This window comes from Sciurus carolinensis, chromosome 8, assembly GCF_902686445.1.
Source record: "Sciurus carolinensis chromosome 8, mSciCar1.2, whole genome shotgun sequence".
In the NCBI taxonomy this organism is placed as follows: Eukaryota; Metazoa; Chordata; class Mammalia; order Rodentia; family Sciuridae; genus Sciurus; species Sciurus carolinensis.
In genome coordinates this window covers 47,633,429-47,656,855 of record NC_062220.1, presented here as the reverse complement: position 1 = coordinate 47,656,855, position 23,427 = coordinate 47,633,429, and the positions used below count along the sequence as shown (strand labels likewise).

Below are 23,427 nucleotides of genomic sequence, written 5' to 3'. Positions count from 1 at the left end.
GCCCTTTTAGCAGTGCTAAAAGTCTTTTCCTTTTAGCAGTGGAACCCTGGGGTCAAGATGGGTAGTAGGCCAGCTGCAGTGGCTCAGATGGAAGTCACCAGAGTGGGGGCCTAGGTCTTGGCCTTTCCGGCAAGGACAGTGGTCCGGGTTTGGAAGCCCTGGGGTCACGGAGTTAACTGCAGACGAAACAGGGGCCACAGCCACTGGTTGCCCAAACCCAGTTCCGGAACCAACACGGGCCAGGCTCCGGAAGAGCAGGCCTTGCCCCAGGCCAGAGAGGCCCCTCGCCCACGGCCGAGGGGGTGGGGCGGCCTCGCCTCGGGCCGGTGCTTTTCGCCCTTCGTTGGCCGCCAGAGGCTCCCTCTCTCTCCCTCTCCTGGGATTTTGCTGCTGGGTTCCCTCTCTCTGCGGCCCTAGAGTTAATCCTTTCAGCCGAGGTGAGGCACCTGTTACCCTGGGCCTTCCTCGCCCCCGCGGCCTGTCCTCCATTACACCCCGGCCTCCCCCGCCGGCCCGAAGGCCGGGCGTGGGTGACCGCACGTGGGCCAAGCCCCTTCCAGGCCGGCGCCCCCAGCCCCAGGCCGGCCCGAGTGTGCGAGCGCTTCGGTGCCCGGCCGCCGCCACCCGCCCGCAATGGCGTTGGGGAGCGCAGCGCGCCTCCCGGGGCCGCCCGCCGCGGACAGGGCGCGCGTGGGGGCCGAGGCGCGGGTGGAAGCGGCCGCCGCAGCCGCCCTCCGCGCGGCGCCGTGAGGAGCGGGTGGCGGGCACCCAGCGGGCCGGCACCGAGCAGCCGCGGCCACCGCGGGGCGGGGGGCGCAGCGAGCGGGGTGGGAGCGCGCGGCCGACCCTCCCGCCCGCGGCGCTCCCGCTCGGGTAAGGGGGAGGCTGTGCGCGGGGCGAGGAGCTGGGGAGGGAGGAGATGAGCAGGGAAATATCGGCATGTACAAAGGCTGAGTTGCAGGCTGGGGGTGGGGGTGGGCTGTGGTTGGGGAGCGAGAGGTTGAGGATCGGAGGCATTATCAGTGGGATCTATTGTTTCCTGGCACATTGGGAGGAAAAACAAAGGGATTTATTATCATTACCCTATAATTTTCTTTCTTTCTTTTTTTCTTTTCTTTTTTTTTTTTAAATGTGGCCAGGGAGCTCGTCTCTCCCCGTGCCACACTGGGATCCGCCTGGCAGCCGCCGGGAGCCGCAGCCAATGTGTTAGGACTTCAGGTGCTTCTTGGCACAAAGCTAGACTGCGACCTCCTACCATAGCGCTTGGCGTCACCTGCTCTCCCGGCCCTGCCCCGGGGCCGAGGGATTGCGTCCCGAACCAGGCTTGGGAATCGGCTGCCTCTCAAGTTGGTGTTATTTATGTTTGTCTTTTGTGAGGGCAGGTTTTGAATCCCCGGCGGCCCCTTCGCCCCCGCCTCCGCCCCCTCGGGCTCGAATTGGCGGAGGAGGGAATGGGGTGTGTGAGTGGGGGAGAAGGGAGGGTGTTTATGGCTTTAAAAAAATGTCAGGGTAAAAGGAGATTGTCGATGCTTTACAAAAAAAGAAAGAAAGAAAGAAAAAAAAAAAAAAAAAAAAAAACCTGGCACCGCACTCTTCAGCCTTTCTTGTTTGTCTGCATGGGCCATGCATGCATGCTGGGCCAGGAAACGAGTTCAGAGACATTTAAGTGAAAGTGTGTGCTTCCTCAGCTGATTGTGCGTGAGGGTGATGTGGTTCAGTCTAATATGAAAACAAAACAAAACAAAAACAAAATGAAAAATCTTTAGAACGGTATTGTCTGCTCTTCAGCAGATCTTGAAGTATTTGACTGCTTGCGTATTGATATAAAATCCAGCTGTGGACTAGAGACCAGCAAGCATGCATTGCTGTTGTGTTTGGAGCTTGTAGTGAGTTAGAGGCAAGAAGGAATAAACAAATCAGGACTGGGAAGAGAGATGTCATGGTACATTTGCTTTCTGATTGTCACATTCTCTTGTATTCATTCCCGTGATGTCTACGTCCCACTCCATAATTATATACCCACTGTTAGAAGACTTCCAAATATTGGCCATAACTGAACTTAGAGTGAAACTTACCGACATTCAAGAACTTTTTTCTTGTTTTGTTCTGAAATTGCACTAGTGGCACTTTGGGGATGCTCTAGATGAGAATATTGGACCAGAGAGACTGAAATAAGCCAATGTGGCATATTTTGAAGTTTGTAAACAGATTCCAAACTTCTAACTGTACTTAGAGTAAGTTCTCCCTGAGTATGGAAAATGCCAAGTGAAATGAATTTTTCTGGACAGTTTGATGATTTCTTAAACATACTTGAATTGCCTGTTTCTTTTAGGGTCATTCACAAAAGCATCCAAAATGGGCTAAAGTGTTGTTTTCAAATGTACTTAAGTGTAATGTGTGTGGGGAGTTGGTGGGTGGGGGGAAAGAGGGGGCTTGATAGGGATCTCCAAATTGTGTTTGAAACATTTTTGTTACCAGACCAATAAGAATGATAACTTTTAACTTCTTGACTTTTAATTTCCTTTTTCAATAAATAATTTCTTCTGCTTGACATGTGACTGAACCACTTGGACAATAAAGTGTGTATTAGTTGACTAAACATAAATTCAAGTGAGTACATGGATTCAGACATTCATTCTTTTCTATTACAGATGAACCTCTAGTCTTGCTTTGAAAAAGCCATTTTGTGTAACTCTTGACTGAATAATTTCCTAATACGTTTGTTGGGACGATCACTGACAATATGCCACTTGAGAGGTCCTTTACTTGACCAAATATTGGTGATTAGAGAAGAAAGATTTTTTTTTCTGATCATTATGAACATTGGCTTTTCACCCTTGAAGTAAAAATGTTGAAAGCTGAGTCTTCAGGTGAACGAACCACTCTCAGAAGTGCCTCTCCTCACAGGAATGCATATAGAACTGAGTTCCAGGCACTGAAAAGTACCTTTGACAAACCCAAGTCAGATGGGGAACAAAAAGCAAAGGAAGGTGAGGGCTCCCAGCAGAGCAGGGGGAGGAAATATGGCTCCAATGTCAACAGAATTAAAAACCTGTTTATGCAGATGGGTATGGAACCCAACGAGAATGCTGCGGTCATCGCCAAAACCAGGGGGAAAGGTGGACCTTCATCCCCTCAGAGAAGAATGAGGCCCAAAGAATTTCTGGAGAAAACAGATGGCTCGGTTGTTAAATTGGAGTCCTCTGTATCTGAACGAATTAGTAGATTTGACACAATGTATGATGGCCCTTCATATTCTAAATTCACAGAGACCCGAAAGATGTTTGAGAGAAGTGTGCATGAGTCAGGGCAAAACAACCGCTATTCCCCAAAGAAAGAAAAAGCTGGAGGGAGTGAACCACAGGATGAGTGGGGTGGTTCCAAGTCCAACAGAGGCAGTACTGATTCCTTGGACAGCCTTAGCTCCCGGACCGAGGCTGTCTCCCCAACGGTGAGTCAACTGAGTGCAGTATTTGAGAACACCGAGTCCCCCAGTGCCATCATTTCTGAGAAGGCTGCAAACAATGAATACTCAGTGACTGGGCATTATCCCCTGAATTTACCATCTGTTACTGTTACAAATCTTGACACCTTTGGTCACCTTAAGGATTCTAATTCTTGGTCTCCATCAAACAAACAATGTGTTGATACAGAGGATGCTCAGAAGAGTAATACAACTCCCGTACCAGAAGTGGCTCCTAAAAGTACCTCTCTAGCTTCATTGCCTAGTGAAGAGATACAGCAGAGCAAGGAAGCCGAGGACTCCACATCTAACCAAGAGACTCCGGGCAGAATTGACAAAGATATTCCTGAAGAGCCTTGTGCTGAAAATAAGGCAATGCCAAAGTCTGATATCCTTTCACCACAAAACCAACCTTCAGGAGAGACTGAAGCTAATTCCGTTGGAAGTGAGGCAGCAAAGCAACAGAGGAAAGAACTTGCAGGTGGTGATTTCACCTCTCCTGATGCTTCTGCATCCAGTTGTGGAAAAGAAGTACCTGAAGACTCAAATAATTTTGAGAGTTCCCATGTGTATATGCATAGTGACTATAATGTGTATAGGGTGAGATCCAGGTATAATTCAGACTGGGGAGAGACAGGCACTGAGCAGGATGAGGAGGAAGATAGTGATGAGAACAATTACTATCAGCCTGATATGGAATACTCGGAAATCGTTGGCTTGCCAGAAGAAGAAGAAATCCCAGCAAATCGGAAAATTAAGTTTAGTAGTGCTCCAATTAAGGTAAGTTTGTTTTCTAAGTTTGTTTTTAGTGTTGGGGCCTAACTATGCAAAATAGATTTGACAACTCCTAAAAGTTTTTGTAAGGAATTCATTGTGAATATGTACACCTGTTGGCAGGTGATTTTAAAAGTTTGGATGTGGAGAGAGATCACATTTTTTAATGTCCTGTGTAGTGGCATAAACTAATATTGACTAATGTGAAAGTTGAATTTTGGGGATTGTGAGGTACATTCCATTGAACTGAAGTGTGAACAGTAGAAGCTTTGAAAATCAGGAGTGTCAGTTTGAAATAGAGCTGCTTTAACAAGTGTCACTTACTGTAACCTCTAAATAATAACCTGAATCTACACACTGTAAGATATGAGGTATATGGTACATTGGGTGAGTTATGGTAACCTTGAAATCTCTTTATTTACTTGCTTAAAAATATCTGAGTTATTTCTCACTTAAGTGTAAATGGATTGTGAAGAATGTTGTTGAAACTTTTTTTCATTGCTACGTGGTAGTGAAAATATGATTTATGGAAATGTATTAGCCGACTTAAATACTTTAATTGAAAAACTGTCACTGTAAACAGATTTGAGTTCAGAATTTGTTGTATAGCTTTAGAATGAAATTTTGTGAAAGTAAAATTGATTTGCCATTCATGGATTTATTTTTACCTCTTAAAAACGGGATAAATGTCAGAAGCTGTATTCTAATGACTTCATTTAGTTAATATTTGGTATAGGAGAATAACATAAAGTACATCAGCAGTGGGTGGTGGAACATTATGACATTATTAGTGGATAGTGGCAGTAGGGGCAGGAGGTGGTTGGTTGAGTATCGGAATCCCCTGGAGTGCTTTTTCACAGTGTCCTTGCCTACCAGCTCAGTTCGCAGATTCTGGCATGCTCTCCTTGGGGAATCTGTGGGGCGGTGTATGTGTGTGTGGGGTATGATATGGTGGCACATGTGTAGTTCGAAACCACTTTTTAGGGGCTTCTAGCTTACATCCTGTGTATATATGATAGATTTGGAGTTTGGTGTCATATCTTTAAAAAATTTCTCCTGAAAATCTAGAATTACTGTTATTTTTCTTTATGAACTTCCATATATAGCCATAAGATATAGAATTTACATAGAAATATCCACAGAGAAGTCTGATTGCTTTAGTTATGAAATGCTATTTTGAAATAAAGTAATACTTTATGAAATTATTTGCAGCTGTTGGGAGGTAGATTTTCATTTTAATAGTGTAAGGCATAAGTTCTGGATCAGAATGGGTTATGTCAAGTTAAACTGTTGGAAATAAACTTGAATCTAGTTTGAAAGTAAGCTAAGTAGGATGCTTACCCACCTCCCAGTGTTATTTTCTCTCCTTCTCATTCCCCACTCCTCTTCCACTTCTAGGTACTGTCCTCAAAGGTGTCCTTCCCTCAAGCCTGTCCAGTGAGCACCCAAATTTCACCATTCATGTCCCCTTTGAACATGGTCTTACTGCTCTTTAGGAAGAAAGCAACAGGATTAAATCATTTCACACTGGGCAAAGCAGAAATGCTGAAATGAACTCTTCAAGGAGTTTGTTAAAGCCAGCAACTGACTTTTTAATAGGGCGATAGCAGTTTATGAACCATTTATTAAGTAGAAGATTAGCCACTCAGCCCACTGCGACACTAGCTTTGTATTTGGGTCCTATGCTGCACGAAACATAACTACACCATAGTAGGTTTAATTGATTTTAAAAGATTTATCATTGAAATATGTCTGTTCATTTCTGGGAAGAAGCCAGCTTTATGGGTATGAAATTTTCAGTCAAGTGCTTTTTGCTACTTTTGCTCATAACAGTAAGTGTTTTGCCTCTTAATTTTCATATAATAAATAAACTGAATTTCAGAACAGATGGAATGAAAATAGATTACATGCATTTAGGTTTTATACATTTCATGAAGAACTTAGATCAAGCTTATGAAACAAACATAATGCCTTGCGTTTTATTAAGCAGTTAACAGGACTAGTTGGAGTGGATTAAGTTTGCAAACAGAAGAGTCATTATTAGCCCTTTTGTAATGAATGAGACAATTACTCTTTCTTGTTGTTTCCATTGTTTGACATGCAAGTAGATTCACTTGGACATTTTGAAAACTGCTTTCTACTGGTGATGGTGGTGGCATTTCGTTATTCTGCAATTAAATTTTTTTTTTGCCTCCGGAGGGTGGTAATACTTAATTAAATTTAACAAGTATTTAGGGAAGGCTTATCATATGTGATCTCTCATGCTGCTAGCTGCAGAAGACACAAAAATCTATAAGGTTAGCCCTTTGCTCTGTGACCTTATAGAGGCAGTTCTTAAACACACTATATTTAAAACCCATGTAAGACTGTACAGAACTGTGTCCAGATGTCTAATGTCCTGTGTGTCCTTTAGCAGTACTTGGGTCTACTAAATGCACAGAGTGAAAGGGATTTGATAAGACAATTTTGAACAGAGTACGTTCAACTACCCCGTGTGTGTTTCCTTATTCTTTTCATAAAGCTTTATGGAATGGGAAATTAAGATTTCCAAACAAAATCTTTTCCTTTGAAATTTAAACACACTTTGGAAGCAACAGGACACATATTCTTTATAGAAATGATTTTTGAAACTTTTATGTTCTTTTCCTGATATTTTATTCTTTACTTGGTGGAATGTTCCCAGGATCTTTAGTGTTTTTGTAGATCTTATTTATGATCATTGAGTGTGTGATATTGTCCTTGATATGTCATTGAGTGCGTGATATTGTCAATTCTTTTTTAGATATTACCCTAACATGTCTTAAATCTGGACCTAGCAAAAGAATAACTGATCTTTCCTGTATAGCATATTCCTAATACTTGTTAATGACTTAAAAGTGGTTAGATTGTTTTGTTGGCCAGCAGTTAGTATAACTTCCCTGTGTTTCATGGGCACAGTTGTTTCTTATCAGATATTTGATGTGTTTCATTGGGTCATGGAATCTTAAAATGGGATTAATCATAGAAAACATAAAATCCTCCTTTATTATATTGATGGGAGGTTGTTATGAATCTTGTGAGTTTGAGATGTGGAATTTTGCTTTTGTTTTCAGGAACTTCTCAGAGCCAAGTGATTGAATTAAAGTAAATGTGTCCTAGAGGAATCAAGGATAGATAGAGTGACATTTGTCATTATTTTTTCTATTACTTCAGAACAGTTACTGAGCCCCTCATATGTGTCAAGAACAATGTGGATGTAATGCAGGCAACTGGCGCTGCCCCAGTCAGGAGTCACTGCTAGGTGAGAGGTGTGCAGCCCAATAACAAGGTTTCTCAGACTCATCTCAACTCTGTTCTTGTATGACCTTTCTGAGGTCACTGTAGTCTCATTAAGGAAGTCATAACCCTTTCTCTGTTACTGATAGCCTTACAGTCTTTGGATTGGTATTCTTGAAATATAGCATTATCTGAAAAAGGAGATTTTCTTAACCCCCAGCAAGAAGATTGCAGAATTAATGTTGTGGTGCAGTGTGCTATACTTCGAGTGTTTTCTGAAACTGTATGGAACTTTAGAGAGCTAGAGTTCAAAGGAGGACTGGCAAGCAAAGCCATGTTAATTGTCGAAAATGGATCTCTTTGTATTCTCTCCTACTTTTGGAGCTCCCAGTCTCTTCCCTTTACATGCAACCTTTTGTTCAGGATGGTATTCCTGAGCATAGTTTTTCTGAGATCCAACTTTTTATCTTTGTGGAGGCTTCTCTTTCTTACAGTTTTGTCAGTGCTTCTTAAACTTTAATATGCATGTGAATCACTTGGGAATCTTGTTAAAATGCAGATTCTGTTTCAGTGGGTGTTCTGTGGGAAATTACCTTCATGCAAGGGTTAGCCCCCAAATGCAGTACCATTCAAGCTCTCAGAGGTTATTGAATAGAAGCATTCAGACTCAAATTAAAGTGCTTGAATCTCTTGATTTATCAAATTGATTTAAAGCACAAATCCAGAAGCAAGAACAAAACCATGGAGTTAGTTAACACACTTAAGATAAAGTGCAAAGTTGTTAGGACCCTACTTCCTGCCTCCTGGCTGCACAGTGTTCACCTGTTCGATCTCTCTTTCCCATCAGTCTTTCTCATTGGTGGAGTGGCTATGAGGACCAGAGTTGGTATTTGGGCCAAGATTCCACAAATTATGATGTCGTTCCAGAATGGGACCATACTGAGTATCCTTAATAGATGTCTTGATATGGAGGTGACATCTGTCAGAGATAGATGGCTTAATGTCAATCCAGACATGACACAATGATGATTTGGTCTTTTCAGCCCTTTCAATTTGTAAGCCTCATTTTATCCCAACAGTATTTTATTCTATTTTTGCAATGTCATTTGGGTTAATAACGTACCTATTTTTAATGTATATATTGAATTCTGCCTTCATTTTACCAGCTTCATTCTCATTATCTATACTTAACCAACCTTGTGAGTATTGCCTCTTTCTCATAAGCTATAAGCTTACTTACCTTTATTTAAATTGATCACTCTGTATGAATTTCATTTTTGTTTTCCCTTTTTTTTTTTTTTTTTTGTGGTGCTGAGTTTGAACCCAGGGCCTTCCTTACATATGATATAAAGGTGCTTTGCCTCTGAGCTATACCTCCAGGCCCCGTTTGTTTTCTTGTCCTCTTTAACAGAATTTAATATCCTCAAATAATATAGCAAACTCTTGCAACAGTAGGTCTGGAGTGGGACCTGAGATTCTGCATTTATAACAACCTCTTAAGTGGTACTGATGCTGTTGGTAAACAGACCCCTTTTTGAACCAAGAGTTTGAGGCACAGTTTCTGGCTTCTGAAAGAGCTAATTTGGTTTAAAGAAGGTTTTTGTTTCTTTTTTTGTATTGCAAATTATTTTAGATGTTTGCTGGCATTTATAAGTAGGAAGATTTGAAGTTTCTTTGCTTTTCCACATCATAAAGTATCTTCCTTCTAAACTTTCTCGCAAATGTTACTAGTTGTTGGGTTCATGGGCTTCAATGATAAGATGCCAGATTTTTGGGGAAATAACTTTCTGTTATGTTCATACATTGTTCACCTTGTTAACCCAATTACATGCCCATCAGGTATATTTGATTTTAATCTTATTTGCATTAACATTTTTTCTAACTTCTTATTTCATTGTCACTAAAGAGGAAAACATGTTTAGGCATTTGTAGAGAAATACAGTTAGATGTAGGATAAATTGGGTATAAGCGAAACAAACATTGTGCTATTAAACTCTGAAAATAATTTGTTGGTTTTTGTGCCATTATCTCATTTACTTGTTATTCTTTCTTGTTTTCTGTGCCTTTTCATTTTGAACCTATTTTATTTTCGTTCTTTGATTATATTGCTTATATTCTATAGTTCTTATTTTGAAACAGAAGAAAAATGTTCAAGTTATGCTTTAGTTTTCTCCTGATTCCAATCTCTTTTACTTTGGTGACACAGAAATTTAGAGATGAAAAATACTAAAAAGTAATCTACTGTAATTTCCCAGTCACTTTGGGAAGTCCTTTAATAGCATATTGCTGACAGATGATCTTTTATCTTTTGCTTGAATAAGTCCACTTATGGGGAGTTTATTACTTTGGAAGGTAAAAGGAAAGTTTCAATAAAGTGCAAGCTGGTGTGTGTGTGTGTACACTTGTTTTTATTTTTTTAAATTTAAATAGCAATTTTTATTGAGATAAAAATTCAAATAACACAAAACTCCATTTTAAATTGCATAATTGTTGTTGTCAGTATATTCACACTGTTGTGCAGTCATCACTCTTTTATCTAATTCTTTTTTAAAAATGTATTTTTAGTTGTAGATGGACACAATACCTTTATTTTATTTATTTATTTTTATGTGGTACTGAGGCTCAAACCCAGTGCCTCACGTGTGCAAGGCAAGGCCTCCACCACTGAGCTATAACCCCAGCTTCTGTTATCTAATTCTTGAACATTTTCATCATGGCAGGAAGAAACTCTGTGCCTGTTAGTAGTCACTCCCAATTCTTCTTCCTCCATCCTCTGGCAAACAGTAATCTACTTCTTGTCTCTATGGATTTGCTTCTTCTAGACATTTCATATAAATGGAATCAGAAACATGCTATTTTAAAGGAATGTAGGAGACACAATGAGTACGGCTTGGGATATGTTAAATTTAAGATACCGTGAGGATAATAGACTATAGGAAAGTCTAGAGAGCAAGTACAAAAGAGTTTTTGCAATGGTGACATGGTCTAAAAATTAAGTGGCAAGATGTGGGAGCAACAAATGTTGTCTACCTTTTTTTTTTTTATTGTAAACAAATGGGATACATGTTGTTTCTCTGTCTGTACATGGCGTAAAGGCATACCATTTGTGTAATCATAAATTTACATAGGGTAATGTTGTTTGATTCATTCTGCCGTTTTTTCCCTTCCCCCCCACCCCTCCCACCCCTCCCCTCCCTCTATACAGTCCTTCCTTCCTCCATTCCTGCCCCCCTCCCTAAACCCAACTCCAACCCCAACACTAACCCTTCCCACCCCCCATTATGTGTCATCATCCACTTATTAGCGATATCATTCTTCCTTTGGTTTTTTGAGATTGGCTTATCTCACTGAGCATGATATTCTCCAGTTTCATCCATTTGCCTGCAAATGCCATAATTTTATCATTCTTTATGGCTGAGTAATATTCCATTGTATATATATACCACATTTTCTTTATCCATTTATCAATTGAAGGACATCTAGGTTGGTTCCACAATCTGGCTATTGTGAACTGAGCAGCTATGAACATTGATGTGGCTGTATCTCTGTGTTGTCTACCTTTTAATGAAATTTCAGAAAGAAGACATGAAGCTGAGGAGACTGACGAATCCAAGAAGGAAGGAGGAGATTTGTAACTGGGGAAGAAAAGGTTTATGTGGCAAAGATGATTGGAACAACTCCCATGTGTGGGTTGCTGCATTCCTGTTAATGTAGTCTAGGTGGGCATGGTGGCATAGCCTGTAATCCCAGTGGCTTGGGAGGCTGAGACGAGGATCACCAGTTCAAAGCCATCCTCTCCAATTTAAGGAGGCCCTAAGCAGCTCAAGACCCTGTCTCTAAATAAAATACAAAAAAGGCCTAGGGATATGGCTCATTAGTTTAGTGCCCCTGGTTTCAATCCCTAGTACTAAAAAAAACCCCCCAAACAACAACAACAACTCCAAAACACCCCAAAACCAAAAATGTAGTCTAAAACACAGCATGCAGTGTTCAATTCAGCACAGGGTTTCTTTAAAGGCACAAATTATATTAGTACTGATTTTCATCTTTACGTTGGTCTTTTCTGGGAAAAAGGAACCCTTGTTTTGTAATGATCTGATGTTTATAACTCTCATACTGCTTGCTGTGTGTTGCTGCTTTTGGTATTCCTTTACATTGATTGGAATTATTTATGGGCAAACTTTAATCTTTATTTTTTAAAAAATTTCCTGATTCTTCAATATATCAATTTAGATTTCTTATGCCCACTTGCTATTTCTACTGCAACCATCTACGAAGATGAGTGATTGGAGGCAGGTATTTATGTAGTTTATTCTGTTTTGTCTACTGAAGCACATTACCTATTTACTATTAAATATTAACTGGTAATTAAATAAATATTAACTGGTGATAATAAAAGTAACACAGATAGTTACTTGATACTCTGTGAACTTGGACAAATCTGCCTCTTAAGACCTTGGATTTCTTGTAATTGAGACTCTTACTTGTCATTTATCAGTAAGATCCTGTCTCAGCTTAGTATTTTGTAATTCTCTGATTACATTGCAAACATATTTGTACTATACCGTAATTATAAATATTTGTACCTTTATTTCAAAGGGGAATAAAACATATTTTGGATATCTTTTGTTGAAATATGGAAATGAAGAATTTGTGTTAAATTGCTCTGAAGATTGTTATTTGTGCTATAGATTATACCACAAACTTTAAAATAGTTAGGGGTTGGGGATTTAGCTCAGTGGCAGAGTACTCTCCTAACACGTGCAAGGTCCTGAATTCAGTCCTCGGCCCTGAAAAACAAGAACAAAAAAACCTTTAAAATAGTTAAAGTTTTAAATCCATGGGAGTACATTTTTATAGAGTGGATTTTTAAAGCAGCTTGACTTTTGAAAGTATGGGTTGAACTATATATTCAAACATCCTGCTGAGAAATCTAAGAATAAAGAAAGAAATGTTTTGTAATATAGTTGCTGACATATTAATTGCTTCTCTCACTTTTGTTCTGGAAATAGCTTTATAGCACAGTTCAACATGATTGAAATATTGATAATTTTTTGCACAATTACTAAATTTGCAACCTAACTTCCTGTTTCTTTCTTACACACCTGTCCTTACAAAGAAGACAGTAAAATAGCAGAGTAAAAAGGTACTTAGAAATTTTAGTGTTGAAGGAGTAGAGTTTTGTTCTTTGCTTCTTCAATCCCTTTCACCGGGATTTTAAAAGTGTTTGTAGAGTTAAGACTATTCCCCACATATTTATGGATGATATGTAGTTTTAAATTAAACTGGTAACAGTATCTTTCCCTCATTTTTAAGTTGGAGAATGTGTTTTATACTGGGGAATGTGAATCTTCCAAGTTATTTTCTATGCCATTTGAAATGGTCGTCTAGATTGGGATTCATAGTGGTTGGTAAGGGTCAAGAAGGTGAACAAGATCTTGGTGTTGGGGGTTTCTTTCCAGGAGTTCCCAGGTAAGAGGTTTCCAGAGCGGGGTTTGGGGTTTGTCTCTTGATGCCTTTGGACCAGGATGATTCTTAAGAAACTGAATGACTATACTTTGAGTGTGTTACTATACAGTGAGGTGAACTTTTTCTTTTAGTCGTGTTAGATTTTTTTTCCTCCCCAAATATCTTTTTACTTCTATTCCTTTTTGAAAAATGTGTACAAGTAGAGCTTCATGGAAGTATGTTCATATCAGAAAATTTATGTCTAATCTTGAATATACAAATTAAATAGGACTCAAAGTCAGAGGTCCCTTTTTAGGCATTTGAAGACTTTTCCTTCCACTGTAATGGATTTCAGTAGAGGAAGTAGAGAAACAAATTTATTGGTTAGATTTTTAGATCTTCTTTTTAAAGATCCATATAAATCTACTTATATATTTTATAATGTATTATTATATTTTATAATGTATTATTAAAAATATGCAATATAAAATATGTATTTTTCATACCAGAAATTGAACCAGGTGTGCTTACCTACTAAGTCACATCCCCAGCTGTTTTTACTTTTTGTTTTGAGACAAGGTCTTGCTAAATTGCTGATACTGGCCTTGAACTTGCAATCTTCCTGCTTCATTCTCTTGAGTTGCTGGGATTACAGGTGTATGCCACCATGCCTGTGTCACTGCTATATTGTTAGGTTCTTTAAGCACTTGTTTCAGACAAAATGGGTGTACAGAATTGTTTCATAAAGTAAAAGACATAAGTTCCCATTTTTCATCACTCAACTGATAGTGTATAGATCTAATATATATTGGGTGTCTATCTATCTATCTATCTACCTACCTATCTATCTACCTACCTACCTATCTACCTATGTTTATTTCCCTAGGGGGAAAGTCAAAACTGATTGTAGAAAAAAGTATTGGTGGGCATCCCCTGGGGATGCTAACTTTGGTTTTCAGGGGTTTGGACAAAACTTATTGAAACATCTCTTTGTTTATTTTTACCTTTTAAAATCCTGATGTTATAACCAGGTACTGTGGTACATGCCTGTAATCCCAGCTGCTTGAAAGGTCGAGGTAGGAGGATCACAAGTTTGAGACCAGCCTCAGCAACTTAGTGAGACACTGTCTCAAAATCAAAAATAAAAAAGGTCTGAGAATATAGATCAGAGGTAGAGTGACCCGGGGTTCAGTCTCCAATACCACAAAAATAAATGAATAAACTGATTGTTGGATGTTCCAGTTGTCATTTTATCTATCAATACATTTGTGTTCAATTTTTAGAAGTTTTATTCTGTAGGTGGAGTAATAAAATGTGGTAATATATGTTGTATATCAGTTACTATATAATAGGCTGTGCTGAAAGCATCTATTTCCTCTTAGAAATTGTAAGATTGGGCATTGAGCTCTAAAACAAACACATAAACAAGTCTTATGAAAAGTGAAGGCTGGACCACAAATTAAAACTTGTGAAGTATTAGGGAAAGCTCAATAATGATAATTGTCTGATTTCATTTTCTATTATTCTAACAGAATGCCTGAGACTGGGTCCTTTATAAAGGAATAGTTGTTTAGCTCATGATTCTTTCTGAAGGCTGAATCTAAGGGCACGTGTTGACATCTGGCAAGGGAGTCGTAGCATGGCAGAAGGTGAAAGAGCAGGCATGTACATGCCAAAGGGCAAAACACAAGGTGTGCCCTGTTTTTTTCTTTTTTGGGGAACTGGGGTTTGAACCATTCTGTCACTGAGCTGTATCCCCAGCCCTTTTTATTTTATTTTGAAACAGCCTGGGCAACTTAGTCTTCTAAGTAGTTGGGATCACCGGCATGTGCCAGGGTGCCTGGCTAAGGTACCCCCTTACTTTATAACGTCATGTTCTCTGTATTACCAGTGATCCCATCTCTTAACAGTTCCACCTCCCAGTGCCATCACATTGGGAATAAAGGTCCCGCATATGAATTTTTGAAGGATACATTCAAACCATAGAAATGATGTAGATCAGGTCTTCAGTGCCTTTTATACTGCTAAATTAATGTTAATTAATCCTACATACTTTCTTGTGGGGCTGTTAACATCTAGACTTATCTATGTTTATTCAGAATTAATTTCTTATTTATTTATTTGTACGGTATTATGGATTGAACCCTGGGGTACTCTGCCACTGAGCTACATTCCCAGACATTTTTATTCTTTATTTTGAGACAGGGTCATGCTAAGTTGTTGAGGCTAGCCTCAAACTTAGAACCCCCTGCCTTAACCTTCAGAGTAGCTGGGGTTACAGACATGTGCCAGCAGGCCTGGCTTAGGATCCCTTTCTAAAATTAAATTATTAGCTAAAATATTTAAAGCCCTTGATGCATATTGCCTGACTTATTATGCAGGAAGATTATATTAGGTTCTAATTAGCATTGCATTGAAATAGCTCCTTTCATGATCCTTGCACCAGCACTTAGTATTATTTTAGATGCTTTATAGTTTTTCATTTATTAGGTGAAATATCTCTCATAATTTCTGCATATTTCAGTGACTTATTGATGAGATTGAACCTGGGGCCTCCCTTGTGCTAGGAAAGCATTACCACCACTGAGCTAAATCCCAGTCTACTATTGGCTTTTTCTGGATATATGTTCTGAGTATTGTTTTTTGTCAAAGATTGTTAGTAAGGACTATATCAAAGTATTGGTATTAATAGAAAGTTAAAGAAACACACATATCCAGTAATGGGGGAATTATTTTCTAAGATTTTTTCAAGATGAGAAATATTTCTTAATAAGTGGACAGAGTATAAGTATGCATTTATATTCCATTTTAATTTTTATTTATGTGTATTTGCCCCTAGAACAAAAATTTGAAAACCTGTACATCAAAGTGTTAACTCAGTTGTATTCTGGGTTGAGAAAATGAAGATGACATTTAAAACTTTATTCATACTTTTCTAGATTTACTAAATTTTCTATAAGGAGTATGTGTTAATTCTTTTATCACCTCTAAAATGGTGGTGGGGGATAAAACTGACAATTTAAGGAAATTAAGGGAACTTTTTTTTTTTAATGCTGCCCAAAATTCTGATAGTTAAATGTAATTTTTTTAGAGCATATGTCACAGAAATAAATTTTGGTTAAAAAGTGTAAATTTTTGTAACACTGAAGAAGGCATTAGTTTAAGAAAAGGGTACACTTTTGACAGTTGAATTCATTAAGTTCAGATTTTTAAATCCTTGTTAACATTGATCCCACATTTGTGGCTAAGATTATAAATCTTATGAGGGGGGATACCTTATAATTTATTTTAAATTATTACTATAGCATTTCCATAGGTCTTAGATATTTTCCTTGAGTTCAGCCATAGTGTATGCCTTATCTTAATGAGTTACTTAAAATATGCCTTTGAAAACCAGATATATTAGATTTGAAGTGAAACATAATTTAATGAATAGTCCTACTAAAAATAATGAACATTTGTTTAAAGAAAGTCTAACCATTTTTCCCAGGTGAGCTCATATCCTTTTGATCTGTTAGATTATTGAACCTCAGTAGGCTTCCTATTCATGAAGTTGAGGGAATGATGTCAAGTTCATTCTCTTACTTACATATAATCCAATGAAAAACATGCACACACTCAGTTAAAAACAGGATTTTGAGTTCTAGGCCTCCCCAGAGTTCTTTTGAATATGTTTCCTGTTCTAAAACACCAGCCAGTATGTAGTTTCCTGTTGTTCCTCTTAACAGAAGTATTAACTGAAAAGAGGTCCATTTGAAGTATGGTTAGACTATATGGTAGTATATATTTTTAGTTGGAGTCAAAGGGTCAGTTCCTTTTATGCATTGGGTAGTTTTCCACCTTTGGGAAGGTTTGTAGATAACATTACAGTGTATAAATGATGAGAAACATAGTTTTGTTGATGAGCACAGTTCTGAAATTAGAAGTTTGAAGTATTATTTCTGGTCTAATTAGATCAGCTGATAACTTGAATCTTAGTCTTTGCTTGCTTGTTTATTTATTGGTACTGGAGATTGAATCCAGGGATGCTTTACCACTGAACTATTTCTCCAGTCCTTTTTTTTTTTTTTTAAATTTGAAACAGGGTTTCTCTAAGTTGCTGAGGGTCTTGCTGAATTGCTGAGGTTGGTCTTAAACTTTCCTCAGTCTCCTGCCTCAGTCTCCAGAATCTCTAGAATTATAGGTATGCACCTGTATGCCTGGCTAAATCTTAGAATTTTAAGCAATTCTGGAATTTTATAAGTTCTGGTGAAGTCCTAATTAATTTGCTTTATTATATAATCTGATATTCATTATGATTTTTCATTAGATATACTTAAAACTTACGACAATATGGCTAAAAAATTCTCAATATTTTGTTGAATGCTTAGTTTCTAGTAGTGATGTCTAGATGATTGTATATATTTATAAGGACTATTTAAAGGAGAAGAGGTGATATTAACAGATAAAACATTTAAGATTTTAACTCCTGTCTATAAATTGGTTACATTGGAAAAAGACATTAGAAGAAAAAAGACAATATTGGTTATGATTTTGAATGTTTATATAAGTTTGTCTTCATAAGGGATTTGAGTTTATAATAACTTTCTTGGCTAATTATGCACCCAACCAAGTTTGAAATGAGACTTGTGTTTTTCCATTGGAGATTATGATTGTGGAATTTTTATATTACTGCTTCCTTCTCTGAATAATGAACTCTCTGAGTAGTACCTTTAAGGAACTGGAGAGTCCTCAGGAGATTGGCCAGTTTGCAGGAGAAATAACCAGTGGAGTTTTAGTTTGGAATTATTTAACTTTGGCTCTTATTCTTATGAATTCCTTCCCTTTAATCTAGAAAGGAGATCTTTGGCTAGAATTGATCCTACTAGAACTGTCAGAGTCTGTCCTTGTTGGAGGAGGGTGGAAATAAACTGAGAGTATGGATAGGAGTATTTCTGAAGGTATCTTTTTTTCATGTCCTATGTTTAATGTTTAGTTATTGTATTACTCAGAATTTACCAAAGAAACAGAACCAATAGGATATGTGTGTGTATATATACAGAGAGAGAGAGAGAGAGATTGATTTATTTTAAGGAATTATCTAGCTCATGTGATTGTGCCAACTGGCAAGTCAAAAATATACAGGGTGGGACTGGGGTTGTGGCTTACAGGTAGACCACCTGCATAGCTCATGTGAGGCACTGGGTTTGATCCTCAGTACCACATAAAACTAAATAAATAAAATAGAGATATTGTGTCCATCTACAACTAAAAAAAAATATTAAAAAATACTTAAAAAAATCTACAGGGTGCGTTGGCAGGCCAGAGACCTGGGGAAGAGCTGATGTTACAGCTAAGTAAGGAAGTCATTTATTGGAGTATTCCTTCTTGACTGGAGGAAGTCAGTAATGGTTCTCTTCAAGCCTTTCAACTGATTGGATGAAGTCCACTCACATTATGAAGGGAAACAAGTTTTAGTCAAAGTTCTCCAATTTAAATGTTAATCTCACAAAAAAACTCAAACAGACAAAAACCAAAAGACAAAAAGCCCCTCCATAGAACCATGAACAATTGTTTGACCAAGTACTTGGGCACCATGACCCAGCCAAGTTGACAACATAAAAATAAACACAGTTCAGTTTTCTTATATTGTTGTACCCTGTGAAACTGTTTCAGAGAAAGAACTCATTTCTTCCTACATATCTCATGGGAATTTGATTTTGCTGTCCCTTTTATCCTTAGAAAATCTGCTGAAATGGTTCACCTTTGGAGGAGGTGTGTTGTAGTGGAAGATCACATGATTTGGAATAAGACATATCTGAATTCAAATCCTGCTAGTCTTAAGCAAGTTCTTTAAACTTTCAGGGTAGGAACTTTGTTTTGTGGTTGTGTCTCCAGGACTGTCACATAGTAGGCACACAGTCCATGGTTAATAATTTGCCATGGCTATTACCAGTGCACCTTTCACTTCCTGTTCCTCTCTGCTTGCTATCTGAAGGTTGAAGTTGGGATGGTGGTAATAGTATTTGTATATGTATAATGGGTTTATGATTGATTTGTAGGTAAAACTCTTCAAGTTAGCTGTGTGAATGAAAGCTGGGTGATTACATTTCCAATTATTATCTTTTCTGGCCACTCTTCTGGTTGGCTGAAACTGTTGTGCTCTCTATGATTTGGGAAAATTCAATCTATTGCCTTATGAGGTAATGGCAGTTTATTAAGTAACAAGGAATAGTCATTAAAATATGGTTGTGTGAGATGTGGCTTTGAGGGGTAAAAGGAGAAGGTTATTCAATTTGCCTTAATTCTATTTCTTCTTTGAGTGATCACCCAAGCTTGTAAGTAGTTGTATGAGAATCCATTGGAAAGTTGTAAAACTATTAGAAATTGTAGTAACTTGCCACAGCTTTGGTAACCAGAGTATGTGAGTATATCTGTAGTTTTACAATGAAGATAATTGAAAATTTAATTGAAGAAGGCAATTAAATTATTGCCATTTAGTCTTCTCCCTTTTTTATTTCTTGGCCTGTTTACTACAGTGGAGTTTCTTTTGTTTTTTACAGTGATTAGATAGGAATTACAATTTTGGGTCATTTTTGTACCTCTGTTTCCTTAATGTTGATTTTAGAAATGTGTTAGGTTTCATTTCCAGACCTAAGTTATAATTTGTAAATATTTTGGTGGTTGGTTGTTTATTCTTTAATCAAGCTCTTGCTGAGTATGACTTTTTTGTTTATCCAGAAAAGAGTTTTTCATTTTTTTTTTTCTGATTTGTAATTAGAATAAACTGCATAGGAACAAATAATCCAAGGTCTTAAAATCACATTTTTTGCCTGTATATTTCCTCCATGAATTGCATTATCTGGAAGATGCTTGACAGTTGTTATTAAGCTGAAATATGAAATGGCTTGGCTTATTCATGCAAATTTGTTTATGTACAAACAAATTTTCCCCAGGCAGAAATTGCTTTTAATAGCACCCTAAGGAAGAGAATGGCTGAGCTATTGTTTGTATTTCTTTTTTTAAATGTACAATAACTTTATTCAGTCTTAGGTACATTTGGAGATGTATTTTATAAAGTGTTCTTTAAAAAGTAATATAGACATTGAGGTTGAAGAATAACCATAGTATTTTCAGGGCCCATGAGAATAGCTTCTTTATATACTAGTGGAATATGAAAGTTATTCTTTTCCCACTTGTAAAATGGGTATAATAAAAGCACCTTTTAGAAAAATGTTGGTAAGAATGTATGACTTAAGCTTAGCGTGGTAGCACACACCTGTAATCCTAACAACTTGGGAGGCTGATTGCAAGTTCAAGGCCAGACTCAGGAGCTTAGAACTTTCTCAAAATAAAAAGACTGGGTATGTGGCATATTGGTAGTGTGCCCCTGGGTTCAATTGCAGTATCAACTAGGAAAAGAAAAAAAGAAAAAAGTAACTTAAGAAAGTTTTTCACATTATTTGAAGGAATCGAGCTAGTATGTTAGATGTGCTTTTATTACTGCTGATGTTTTTCATTTTGAGATAAATATGGTTATAACATTCTATAATTACTGTGTAGGCATCAGTCAAGACCAATAAATCACCTGTTATTCAAGTTTTTATAAATAACTTCTTATGCTACAGCTATTTAGGGAAACAGACTATTGAATATGCTTAAAATATGCTTAAAATAAGTTGAACTTTGCTCTCTGCTGTATGGGTATAGAGGTACATAAGATACATAACATAAATCAGGCATAGTGATGCATGCCTGTAATGCTAGCTGCTTGGGAGACTGATGCAGTAGGATCATAAGTTTGCCTTGGCAGCTTCACAAGAACCTATCCCAAAATAAAAATAAAAAAGGGATGCGGTGTAGTTCAGTGGTAGATCTCTTGGCTAGCATTTGTGAGGTTCTAGGTTCTATTCCCAACATTACAAAAAGAGAAAGATACATAAGACAAACATTTGCTTCTCAAGAAATGTTTTATGAAGGAAGTAGGGAAGAAAGTATTTTTAGGATGGTGTGGTAAATGTCGTGATAGGGGTATGTACATAGGAAAGCATATATAATTGTCTAAAGTATTACTCTTTTGACAATAGAAGGGGAAATATTAATGATTATGAATATTTGAAAATTAGTCTGATTATTAGTTTTAAAAATAAGCACATAGACAGTTACCATTGATTAGTCTTCCTTGTGTCTTGTACTGTCTGTAGTGACCATATAATCTGTTGTCAAAATGGGGACCCTTTGAGAGTGAAGGGGTGGTATTAATACTTATGTGGGGGCAACAGGTGTAACCTAGGACTGACTTAGGGATGCCAGTACATTTGGTCATCTTAGATGTAACAGCTTGCACTGATGCTCCTGAGAAGGGACATCTACCTTTATCAGCAGAAGAAGATTGATGTGTCATAGAGGAAGTGATATTTGAATAGAAACCTTGAGGATAACAATTAATTATGTAGAGAAGTGGAAAATCAATTATTTGTTTCTTTTTTGGATGCGAGGGTTGAACCAGAGCCTTGTGCATGCTAGGCAAGCACTCTACCATTGAGCTGTAACTCCAGCCCTACCAGTTTCTTTCTGCCCATTTGCTGGGTTCATTGATGTCTTCTGTTTGTTGGATTCAACAGATGATGACTGATGCCCACCTGAGTGATTCTGGCCTACAGACAATTCAGTAGTAGTGTGCCCTTACTACCCAGTCTCACCTTATTGAGTTGTAAGCTGACTAAGGAGCTAGTGGGGGCAACAGGCATAGCCTAGGACTGACTCCTAAACCTGCTTATATCCAATTTATTTGTCAGAGTACGTATTTTCCTCAGTATTATGTAAATTGATAACATAAGTGTGAAAAGAAAGATAATCTTCCTATAAAAATGTAAATTAAATTCTTTGGAAAGATCTGGTAAAGATATCACTTAAAAATCTTACTGTTAAATTATATGAGCATGATATGGATGACTGAAGCTGTTTCAGTATATATCTGAAAAGATTTGCTACTCTAGTGATTTTAAGTGTCTTCAAGTTTTTATTCCACTTTGAAGAAAGCCAAACTGGCCACAGATCAATGAATTATGTTAGAAAAATAATGCCAATAATGAATCTGCCAATTTAAACTTAAAGGAAAGACCTTGGTATGATATCAAAAGATAAGTGAGTGAATGTATGCTATGTGTCTTACATCAATGTAAACCTGTTAAAATATACATCAGTTTTTAAAATTCATTTTTGGCATCACTGAGTTTTGAACTTCAAAGCATTATGCATGCCAGACAAGTGCTCTATTGCTGAGCTACCTCCTCATCCCTTTTTAGTTTTATTTTGAGACAGGGTTTCACTAGGTTGCCCAGACTGGCCTTGAACTTGAGATTCTCCTATCTCAGCCTTTTGAGTAGCTGGGTACAGGTGTGCACCACCACACCCAGCAGTGGAGGGAGTATTGAGCATGGAAAAGCATGATGAGGTTTGAATGTTAGAAAGACAACTTGGATGGAGAGTGGAAGATGAAGGGACAGGTAAACAATATGCATTATGGGTATGCTTAGCTTAAGTGAACATGGATACTACGTAATGAAGATTTGTAAGAATTGGAGTCAAAACACCCAAGGGAGTAGGCTAGGCAGACTGGATTAGGCAGATGATGAGAGGTGTTATTTAGTATAAATTAACTTTTAAGTACAAAAATCATATGCAACTATTTCTTTTTCATCTAGGCATTTCTCCTTTGCTTACCACAGAAGATTTTGACTAGGCACTTGGCTTATAAAACAGATGTCAACAAATGAAAGATAGTAAAGAAATTAGCAAGACATAAAGAGCAAGTTGACTCTCTTTGATCTAACTGTTCCAAGATAGGATGGGACCTTGGAATCAAGGCTGTGGATTTGAGTGTTAGATGTGGGTATCTGTGTCATTGGGGTGATTGAGCAGACAAAAGATAAGAATAAGGGGTGATACATGATGAAAGTGTTGGGAGGCAGCACGATGGGACAGGCCCATATTATGGAGAAACAGAGTTTGGGAAATAGAGCTTTGAAGAAAGCTTGGCAGAAGAGAAGATTAAGAAGTATAAAGGTTTAGGGACTGGGAGTATAGCACAGTGGTTGAGTGCTTGCCTGCCTAGCACTGTGGGACTCTGGCTTCAATCTTCAGCACTACAACCAAAAAAAGTTAAAAAGGTTTAACAAACTTGCTGGTGAGTAGTTGAAGAAGTAAGGAACTTTGAGGAAAGTTTGCAGTTAATTTGGATTGAGGTGTGGAAATGAATACTTTTAATCAGGAAGGGGAATGGAAAAACAGATTTAAAGCCCCTGAACTGATATTTCTTTCTGGTAAAGTAGGATAGTATTATTATATGTCATTTAAAATATGTGATAACAAGTCAGGATTTTGCATAAGGTTAGTCGTAAATTTGGAATCAGAGATCAGGTCCTAAAAGAAACAGTCTTGGGCTGGCTCTGTCCTACAGATTAAACTATACTGTTGTTATTATTATGTTTTTGGTACTAGGTATT

The 23,427-nt window shown here is 37.8% G+C and overlaps 1 protein-coding gene across 10 annotated transcripts in view; it reads left to right on the top strand.

The window, feature by feature from the left end:
- The first annotated feature begins 352 nt into the window (after positions 1 to 352).
- Positions 353 to 23,427, top strand: part of Ppp1r9a (protein phosphatase 1 regulatory subunit 9A) — a 310,969-nt gene continuing 287,894 nt past the window's right edge. For 6 of the 10 annotated variants that reach the window (XM_047560860.1, XM_047560859.1, XM_047560857.1 and 3 more), the window contains exons 1-3: positions 377 to 437; positions 1,140 to 1,346; positions 2,652 to 4,243. In XM_047560860.1, coding sequence (XP_047416816.1) covers positions 2,849 to 4,243 — 1,395 coding nt within the window. In that variant the 5' untranslated portion in view covers positions 377 to 437; positions 1,140 to 1,346; positions 2,652 to 2,848. Of the gene's footprint in view, positions 438 to 484; positions 874 to 1,139; positions 1,347 to 2,651; positions 4,244 to 23,427 lie in introns of those variants that run through there. The other 4 variants (XM_047560861.1, XM_047560853.1, XM_047560855.1 and 1 more) reach the window with 3 other exon arrangements.